Raw genomic sequence first — 10,195 nt, forward strand, 5'->3', positions numbered from 1 at the left:
ACAAAATGGCAGATCTAAGCACACCTGGATTTGAGACTCCTAGATAGTGGGAGAGAAGCCTATGTTTCACAAGATGGCAGATCTAAGCACACCTGGTTTTCAGACACCTAGATAGTGGGAGGGAGGCCTATGTTTCACAAAATGGCAGATATAAGCACACCTGGTTTTGAGACTCCTAGATAGTGGGAGAGAGGCATATGTTTCACAAAATGGCAGATCTACCCACCTGAATTTGAGACTCCTAGATAGGGGGAGGGAGGACTATGTTTCGTTTCACAAGATGGCAGATCTAACCACACCTGGTTTTGAGACTCCTAGATAGTGGGAGAGAGGCATATGTTTCGCAAAATGGCAGATCTAAGCACACCTGGTTTTGAGACTCCTAGATAGTGGGAGAGAGGCATATGTTTCACAAAATGGCAGATCTACCAACACCTGGATTTGAGACTCCTAGATAGGGGGAGAGAGGCCTATGTTTCACAAGATGGCTTATCTACCCACACCTGGTTTTGAGACTCCTAGATAGGGGGAGAGAGGAGTATGTTTCACAAGATGGCAGATCTAACCACACCTGGTTTTGAGACTCCTAGATAGTGGGAGAGAGGCCTATGTTTCACAAAATAGCAGGTCTAACCACACCGGGATTTGAGACTCCTAGATAGTGGGAAGAGGCCTATGTTTCACAAAATGGTAGATCTAACCATACCTGTTTTGAGATTCATACACAGTTGGAGAGAGGCCTATGTTTCACAAAATGGCAGATCTAACCACACCTGGATTTGAGACTCGTAGACAGTGGGAGAGAGGCCTAGGTTTCACAAAATGGCAGGTCTAAACACATTTGCATTTGAGATTCCTAGATAGTGGGTGAGAAGCCTATGTTTCACAAGATGGGAGATCTACCTGGATTTGAGACTATAGATAGTGGGAAGAGGCCTATGTTTCACAAAATGGCAGATCTAACCACACCTGGATTTGAGACGCCTAGATAGTTGGAGGGAGGCCTATGTTTCACAAAATGGCAGATTTAAACACATCTAGATTTGGGATTTCTAGGTAGTAGCGTGGCTACTTGTAACTGAAATTGTGCCTACCTTGTCAGTTGATGCTGGTTTACGGCAGTGTGGTCTTCGTCTAGCTCTTGTGGATACTGTTGGGGCTGCTCGTGGTGATCTCAGGAAGGTTTTAGCGGAGGTGGGGGTGGTCCCTGAGTGAGTGGGGGTTCGGGAGAAGGATGTATGTTTCTCTGTGTTTTACAGCTTTTAAATGGTAACTAGGGTATACTAGGTGCTTGTTACTGCTTTCCCTTTCCTTGAGGCAAACGTAGGTGGGGGCAGTGTCATCTGCTTTGTTAAAAGTGAATGAGGAGTTGGTGTTAGTAGACTGTTAGGCTGCCTGTTCCCCTGCTGACACCTGCAGACACAGTCTGGAGCCACCGCTGTAGGAGCCACCCTTTGCCTTGGGGCCCTTAGCCTCTGGGGCTGCTGGGCAGGGCTGCCCTGGTCAGATTGTCTATTAAGGGGAAGGGGACCAATCAGATTGTGTGGGAGGGCTGGGAGGCGGGATGGAAATGGGTTGAGGAAGCGGGCAGGGGAGAGGGACAAATGCACACGCAGCGCTCTTTGTGCTTTTTAAAGCACAACCCGTGAAATATAACATGATGGCTATAGGTGGTTCAGGGGCCTGGCAGCACTCACATTAGCTTCCTTGGTCTCTTAAATGTATTTATTTATTTATTTGGATTAGAAAGCGCCCAGCGGCCTGGAGGCATCGTGGCGCTGTTACAGAATGTTCAGTTAGCAGGTTTTAGGGCAAAACATTAGAAAGCAATAGTACAATAAACAGAGAACACAGAACATTGTTAAAGGGTGTTCCGAGGTTACAGAGGAACAGCGTTTGAGACAATATGTTCGGCGTTCTAGTTGAAAAGTCTTTAGCATTTTTCTGAACACTGTGAGAGATTCTACGTTTCTTAAGGAGGGTGTTGCAGGCCTTTGGGGCTAGAACTTCGAAGCTAGTGCCGCCAGCTTTGGCTCTGTTAAAAGCTGGGACTGAGAGTAGGTGAGAGTATTGGTCTCGTTTTGGTCTGTGGGCTGGAGTCTGGTGTATTCTTTCTGCTAGGTAGGCTGGGGCAGTCTGAGAAAGGCACCTGCGAATGATTGTGAGGGCCTTGAATGTTATACGTTCTTTGATGGGGAGCCAGTGGGCATCTTTCCTCGCCTGGGAGATGTGATCTCTCTTTGGGATACTGAGGGCAGCTCTGAGGGCGTTGTTTTGCGCGGTTTGAAGTCTGTTGATGTTATTTGCGCAAGTGCCTAGAAGTAGAATGTTGCAATAGTCTAACTTTGTTCAAATGGTGTGGTTTGCGTGCCGTGGAGCAGGTCTTTGGGCCTGTGTTGTGGGGAAAGGAGCCTCGGAGGCGGGATGGAAGGCCTCACACCCGCATTCATCTGCTATCATACATTTTCAATGACAATGATACACCGCACAACACCTCTGCCATTACAATACAGCGATCCTCCATGGCAAAAATGCAGTCTAGCTTGACACATAATGAGTCTCCTACTCTCACATACTCTCCAGTCGATCACAAAGCACCGATCCACTTGCCAGCTCGATACGGGCAGCAAGTAGGGACTTGGCCATCCCCACCCAACTTCACATTGGCTAAAATGCACACACACATTCTAAAGAGATGTGCATGAGCAGGAGACCGGGGAGAAGGTCTGAGAGAGACATGTGGCGCTCAGAAGCTCCAAAGCAAACACCCGGGCTATCGTCTTCCACAGCAAAGCCGGGCTGCAAAGATGGTGAACAGACATGCACAAGAGCTTCTTGTACATAGTCCAAGAGCTTCACTCATTGCCACTGACTCAGCTCTACCACTCGCTGCACACCATTAGAGGGATTTTATACACCCCCTAATGCACTTACTATGGAACGGTATCCACAGGAGGTCTCCTTATTATTATTCCCTTTTGTCGCTGACTCCCCTGCATCCGTTCCTGCTTTTTGTTATTTTCATAGGACCCTCATGTCGGACTTCCAGCTCATCCTCCTGGCACTCTTAGACGATGTCTATTCCCTCCCATCTCCAGCTCTGCTCCATGGACCCTTAGGGGATGTCTCGTATCGCTCCCCTCCAGCTCTGCTACTTGTACTCTCAAGGGATGTCTCATAGTTCTACCATCCAGATCTGCTGCTTGTACTCTTAGGGGATGTCTCATATCTCTCCAGCTCTGCTCTCTGTACTCTCAGGGGATGTCTCGTATCTCTCCCCTCCAGCTCTGCTCTCTGCACACTCAGGGGATGTCTCGTATCTCTCCCCTCCAGATCTGCTCTCTGTACACTCAGGGGATGTCTTGTATCTCTCCCCTCCAGCTCTACTCTCTACAATCTCAAGGGATGTCTCATAGTTCCCCATCCAGCTCTGCTCTCTGTACACTCAGGAGATGTCTCGTACGTCTCCCATCCAGCTCTGCTACTTGTACTCTTAGGGGATGTCTCGTATCTCTCCCCTCCAGCTCTACTCTCTACAATCTCAAGGGATGTCTCATAGTTCCCCATCCAGCTCTGCTACTTATACTCTTTGGGGATGTCTCATATCGCCCCCCTCCAGCTCTGATATTTGTACTCTTAGGGGATGTGTTGTATCTCTCCCATCCAGCTCTGCTCTCTGTACACTCAGGAGATGTCTCGTACGTCTCCCATCCAGCTCTGCCACTTGTACTCTTAGGGAATGTCTCGTATCTCTCCCCTCCAGCTCTGCTCCATGCACTCTCAAGGGATGTCTCATATCGCTCCCCTCCAACTCTGCTATTTGTACTCTTAGGGGATGTGTCGTATCTCTCCCATCCAGCTCTGCTCTCTACACTCTCAAGGGATGTCACATAGATCCCCATCCAGCTCTGCTACTTGAACTGTTAGGGGATGTCTTATATCTCTCCCCTCCAGCTCTGCTCCCTGCACTCTCAAGGGATGTCTCATAGTTCCCCCATCAGGGTCTGCTACTTCTACTGTTAGGGGGTGTCTTGTATCTCTCCTCCCCAGCTCTGCTACCTGTACTCTTAGGGGATGTCTCGTATCTCTCCCTTTCGGGGATGTCTCGTATCTCTCCCCTCCAGCTCTGCTCTCTGTACTCTCAGGGGATGTCTCTTATCACTCCCCTCCAGCTCTGCTCTCTGTACTCTCAGGGGAGGTCTCGTCTCTCTCCCCCCCAGCTTTGCTACTTGTACTCTTAGGGGATGTCTTGTATCTCTCCCTTTCAGGGATGTCTTGTATGTCTCCTCTCCAGCTCTGCTCTCTGTACTCTTACGGGATGTCTCGTATCTATCCCCTCCAGCTCTACTCTTTGCACTCTCAGAAGGTGGTCTCGTAGCTCACTCACCCAGCACTGCTCCATGGACTCTCAAAGGGACCCTTGTGCCTCTCTGCCCTGAGCCTCTCTACACATATATGCAGCCACTGCTCTCACCTCGAGCTCCGATGCTTTCCTGCTTTCTTCCTCTACCCACTCCTGCAGGTCCTTCACCTCTTTTTTCAGATGTTCCATGTGGCTGTAAAGTTTATCCTAAAAGAATAAAACCAGTTTGTTAGTCAAAAGATTTCCTGCAAATGAATAATCTACATAGAACAAGACTGAAGGCTCCCAGGACAGCCTCGCTGGTTCCCTACACGTGTATATAGTCTATAAAGAAAGCCTCCTCCGCCCCCTTTATGTTCTCATAAGCTCACTTACAGTCTATAATGTATGCTGTCTCAGACTCTCAGCTGCTCCCATAGGCTAATGGACAGTCTATAATATATGCTGCCTCAGACTGCCAGCTGCTCCCATAGGCTAATGTACACTCTATAAAGAATGCTCCCTCAGACCCCCAGCTGCTCCCATAGGCTAATGTACACTCTATAAAGAATGCTCCCTCAGACCCCCAGCTGCTTCCATAGGCTAATGGACAGTCTATAGAGAATGCTCCCTCAGACACCCAGCTGCTCCCATAGGCTAATGGACAAGACAGTCTATAGAGAATGCTCCCTCAGACTCCCAGCTGCTCCCATAGGCTAATGGACAGTCTATAGAGAATGCTCCCTCAGACTCCCAGCTGCTCCCATAGGCTAATGGACAGTCTATAGAGAATGCTCCCTCAGACCCCCAGCTACTCCCATAGGCTAATGGACAGTCTATAATGTATGCTCCCTCAGACTCCCAGCTGCTCCCATAGACTGGTTTACAATCCATAGTTCATCCACCTTGGAAGACACTCTATTCATATCGGTCTTGAGGGTTGACACTACCCCCGACACATATATAACCTGATTTGAGATCCTTACCCTGGCACAAACACACTTAGTTCTCCTCAGCAGACCCTCCTACGGTGAGAGGTTTATGGTCCTGGAACTTGCACCCTCAGCAGGGGCATCCGCAGTGAGGCTTGGGACATACACGGCACACGTGAGGTCACATGCCAAGTTACATGCAGTGCACTGATCAGAGAGTAAAGGTTACGCAGAAACCTCAATATCAACCATGGTTTGCTCTAGTAACTTCTATTGCAATGCAATCCAGGGGGAGGGCGTTATGATATGATAAGGCATTTGTAACGCGCCTATACACAAGTGTTTCAAGGCGCGACGAGGCAGGGAGGGGGGAACAAGGGGAAGACAGACAACGATCCTACTAGGCCAGGTGTCATTCAGATCGCGCAAGTGCAGGGGTAGGGGGAAGGGAGAGGTGCATGGGGAAGGGGACGGGGGAAGTGCAGTACAAGGTAAGAAGAATAAAAATAAAATAAATAAATAAAGAGGGCCAGCTGGTGGCAAGTGCAAGGTAAGTGCAGAACAAGTGCTGGGAAGGGGGGGCTGTAGGGATACAGAGACAGTCCCGCAGTGCAGGGGTTGCCAGGGAGGCAGTGCAAGTGGAGAGTGGCTGGGCCCAGGACTGAGGTCGGTGAGAGTGGCCCAGTTGCAGATTCAGTGCAGTTTCAGTGAAGAATTAGCAGGGGAGAGGGAGAGAGAAAGCAGAAGCAAAGAGGAAGGTTTTGAGGTGCTTCCGGAACCGGAGATGGTTCTCCTCAAGTTTCAGGGGGGCAGGAAGGCTGTTAACATGCATTATCCGCCCACACCCTAGTTATAGGCCAGGCGTTGCATCTGCTACTGACACTAATGTACGCTAGGCTCCCAGCACCACCTCCTTGGTAAGAGCGCATTTCACAGTGATTTACACTTAGATGGCCTGTCATTGTGAGATGCAACACAAGAATCAAGCACTGGCAAAGCCAGTAGGCCTGGCGCTATAAGTGTAACGGGTAAGAGGTTTCCCAAACCCCCTATAGCCCAAGAAAGGCTTATCCTCTGTCCTATGAACATGTCTCTTCTTCCTCCGGCGTAGAGCAGCGCCAGCCTCACATGTGATGGGACTGTGCCCCAGGGCAGGGCCCTTGCCCATCAGCAGAGAGCTCACCATTGGATGAAGTGGGGGTGGGAGGGGCTGCAGTCCAGCAGTGGGGAAAGAGGTCTGGAGTCAGAAACGGTGAAGAAGTGGGTCTGCAGTCACAATAAGTGAGATGTAAGGGGTTCATTCGGGAACAATCTTCCGTTATTTCCTTAAAAGAAGGGCGTCATTAGAAGTCAGGCCACCGCTTCGCCAGTTTATGGGTTTGGAAGCCACCCTTTGGCATGAAGTTACTACTAGCAGGTAAAGCGGCAGCACCTGTCCATGCAGGATTACTGCCTGTCCTGTGGGATTCCATCATGGGGATAGCGGCAGCCAGATAGCAGCTCCAGTGTCACGGTATAATACCGCCAAACTCGCAATGAGGTCCTTTGAGTCAGTCCCGGATGCTGCCTGGTTTAAAGCACAAGTCACCTTCCCTCGCAGATGTCACCTGTCCCCTGTTATAGTAAATGTGGTAGAGTCGAGACTGCCGGGCACCAGTGCACACGCATCACTTTCAGGTGCCCTGCCCACCTCACTGCCATGGGTCAGGTCATGTGTGCTAGAGCAGGTGGGGCACTCAGCCTCAGACACACATTGGGGTGGGGGTCCCTGTACATGAACACTCCCCCGAGGCACTATCAGTACACTGAACACCAGCACAGACCTCAGGGCCCCTGTACCTCAGGGACTGCCTCCTCCCAGAGAGGGCAGGTAATGAAGGCTCTCCTGTTATGCACCACTGCACACCCAAGGAGCAGAATAATACCTGATGCACCATTTCCACATTACTTCACACCGTGTCTGGGATCCAGGTCATTAAAGTCAATGATCAGTTGGACCGTACCCAGTGTGGGGTGGGGGGGACCTATAGCTTTAGACTTGTCAACTCAGACAAGCCACACAAAGTCACTGGTAGTCTCCCCAGAGCGTGTGACTTAGAATCGAACGACATGCCACATACACCCCCTGTTCTCTGTGGCAGCGTTCCCTCAGCATGGGTTTAGCAATCCCAAGACATGCCACATGTACCCTCTGTACTCTGTGGCAGCTTGCACTCAGTAGGAGATTAGGGTTCCAAGACATGCCACACATGCCCCATGTACTCTTGGGCAGCCTCCACTTAGACCGAGAGTTAGGATCCCAAGACATGCCACATGTACCCTCTGTACTCTGTGGCAGCGTCCCCTCAGCATGGGTTTTACAATCCCAAGACAAGCCACATGTACCCTCTGTACTCTGTGGCAGCGTCCCCTCAGCATGGGATTTACAATCCCAAGACAAGCCACATGTACCCTCTGTACTCTGTGGCAGCGTCCCCTCAGCATGGGTTTTACAATCCCAAGACATGCCACACATGGCCCATGTGATCTTGGGCAGCCTCCACCCAGCATGAGCTTTGGGATCCCAAGACATGCCACATACACCCTCTGTACTCTGTGGCAGCCTCCACTCAGCATGGGTTTTAGAATCCCAAGACATGCTACACTTGCCCCATGTACTCCTGAGCAGCCTCCACTTAGACCGAAAGTTAGGATACCAAGACATGCCACATAAACCCCCTGTTCTCTGTGGCAGCGTCCCCTCAGTATAGGATTTGGGGTCTCAAGACATGCCACACATGACCCATGTGATCTTGGGCAGCCTCCACCCAGCATGAGCTTTGGGATCCCAAGACATGCCACATACACCCTTGTATTCCGTGGCACTCTCTGCTCAGTATGGGATTAAGGGTCCCAAGACATGCTACACATGCACCAGGTAATCTTGGGCAGCCTCCACTTAGCCCGAGAGTTAGGATCCCAAGACATGTATTTTGTATTTTATTTATTTGTATAGCGCGCTAGGCCCGAGGGCAAGCAGGCGCATATTTTAGGCACAGGGTACAAGAATGACATTGATACAGTTACAGACAAGGTTAAATTCACAAGTGCATATCTTAAGGCACAACGGTACAGCAGTGACATGCCACATAAACCCCTGTATTCTGTGGCAGCCTCCACTCACTATGATATTTAGGCTCTCATGACATGGAACATACATCATGTGTACTCTTGGGAAGCATCGGGGAACATGCATTTAGTCAGCCTTATTATGTGACAACCCTTTGGTCCCAAGCTTGCAATGTGCACATTGTGTGCTCTTGAGTATCTTACTGTAGACGGCACAAGGTGTGAACTTTATGACCCCAGGCCCTTCACATAATATACAGAGTGTGCCCTTAGGCAGTCTCCTATATTGGATATACAGGGTGCATCCTAAAATCCCAGACCCGTCTAATGCACACTGTGGTTTTTTGGACAGACTCTTTGATTCCTGGCCTTTTACATACGTATGAGGGTGCAGGGAGGGTGTGGACCCAATGTGTGGGCTCTATGCTCCAGGGAGACTTGCCACGCAAACAGGTGTGTGATTCTCTTCACTGTGCAGCTGCACACGCTGGACGTCCTCCTTAAGGGGTTCACTGTGGTTATAATGAGTGCCATCATATCCACAAGATGCCCATCTTACTCTAGGATGCTGAGCCCCACTATTCTCCTCGACCTACGTACAGCACACATACTGTGTGATCCTGGACACTCGTGTCTGGAATGGAAACCATTGTGTACGCCCTCCTTTCGCCCAGAGCTCTAGTGTGCATTCTACATACTCCTGGGCAGCCTCAGAAATTAGTAGCACTGTCTGAGAACCCACCCATATCCCAGACCTACAGCACACACCCTTGTACTCCTGGGCAGCTCAGAAATAGGGGGCACTCTATGTAGAGAACCCACCTTTTATTTCTGGCGAGCCTCTGGAATGGGGAGCACTGTATGGCGAATTCACCCATGTCCCTGGTGCACAGTACAGTACAGCACACACACCTTCCACTCATGGGCAGCCTCTGGAATGGGGAGCAGTGTGTGAGAACACACCAATTTCCCCATAGCACACATACCTTGTACTCTTGGGCTGCTTCTGGAATGGGGAGCACTGTGTGAGAACACGCCCATGTCCCTATTAGCACACATACCTTGTACTCCTGGGCAGCCTCTGGAATGGGGAGCACTGTGTGAGCTTTGTGACCCCTGGATTCTCGGCAGACAAGGCAGATGGGTCTCTGATCATCCTCGCAGAACAGTTTCAGTTTCTCTTCATGTTCTGAGCACAGATTCTCCTCCTGAGGGGTAGCATTGGGAAGGTGAAGCTGTTTTAACATTTCCACTATGTTCCCCAGCTGCCTGTAGGGTCGGAGGGTTTTTCTCTGGGATGTTTCTCTGCACTGAGGGCAGGGGAAGTTGGTCTCCAGTCCCTCCCAGCACTGAGTGATGCAGGACAGGCAGAAGGCATGTCCACACTCCGCAGACACCGGGTCAGTGAAGTATTCCAGGCATATGGAGCAGGTGGCCTCCTCCTTCAGGCCCTGGAGCTGGGCGGCTGCGGCCATATTCCTCCCGAGCTGTGAAGAGCAAGGAATTAAAGTTTCGTTTCTCAGCAGAGCGCATGAAGTGGGCGTGTCAGTCTCTTCTCCTTCCTTATACACCCTGGAGGAGCGTGAGGTCTTTACTGGCTGTAGGAAATGCCTATCAAGCTGGGAGGGCGTGTCCACAGTCGAGCAAGGACTGGGAACGAAAAGTAGCCCTGTAAAATGGTATAAAAGAGCCCCCAACCCCCATCACAGCAAATAGGCAAGAACAATCCCTGTACGGGGGAAAATGTCGAGGGTGTCCCCCTCCGGAAAGCTTTTGAAATGAAGTTTCAACCAATATTTTCAAGCAAATTTTT

At 50.3% G+C, this 10,195-nt stretch overlaps 1 protein-coding gene across 4 annotated transcripts in view; it reads right to left on the bottom strand.

The window, feature by feature from the left end:
- LOC138521796 (E3 ubiquitin-protein ligase TRIM39-like) overlaps positions 1-9,907 on the bottom strand; it is a 135,493-nt gene extending 125,586 nt beyond the window's left edge. For all 4 annotated transcript variants that reach the window (XM_069634896.1, XM_069634895.1, XM_069634897.1 and 1 more), the window contains exons 1-2: positions 9,444-9,907; positions 4,475-4,570 (exon numbers count right to left, since the gene is read on the bottom strand). In XM_069634896.1, the coding sequence (XP_069490997.1) occupies positions 4,475-4,570; positions 9,444-9,857 (510 nt within the window). In that variant the 5' untranslated portion in view covers positions 9,858-9,907. The remainder of the gene's footprint in view (positions 1-4,474; positions 4,571-9,443) is intronic.
- Between the last annotated feature and the right edge of the window lie 288 nt (positions 9,908-10,195).

The sequence above is a fragment of the Ambystoma mexicanum genome, chromosome 13, assembly GCF_040938575.1.
Source record: "Ambystoma mexicanum isolate Mex_15411 chromosome 13, UKY_AmexF1_1, whole genome shotgun sequence".
In the NCBI taxonomy this organism is placed as follows: Eukaryota; Metazoa; Chordata; class Amphibia; order Caudata; family Ambystomatidae; genus Ambystoma; species Ambystoma mexicanum.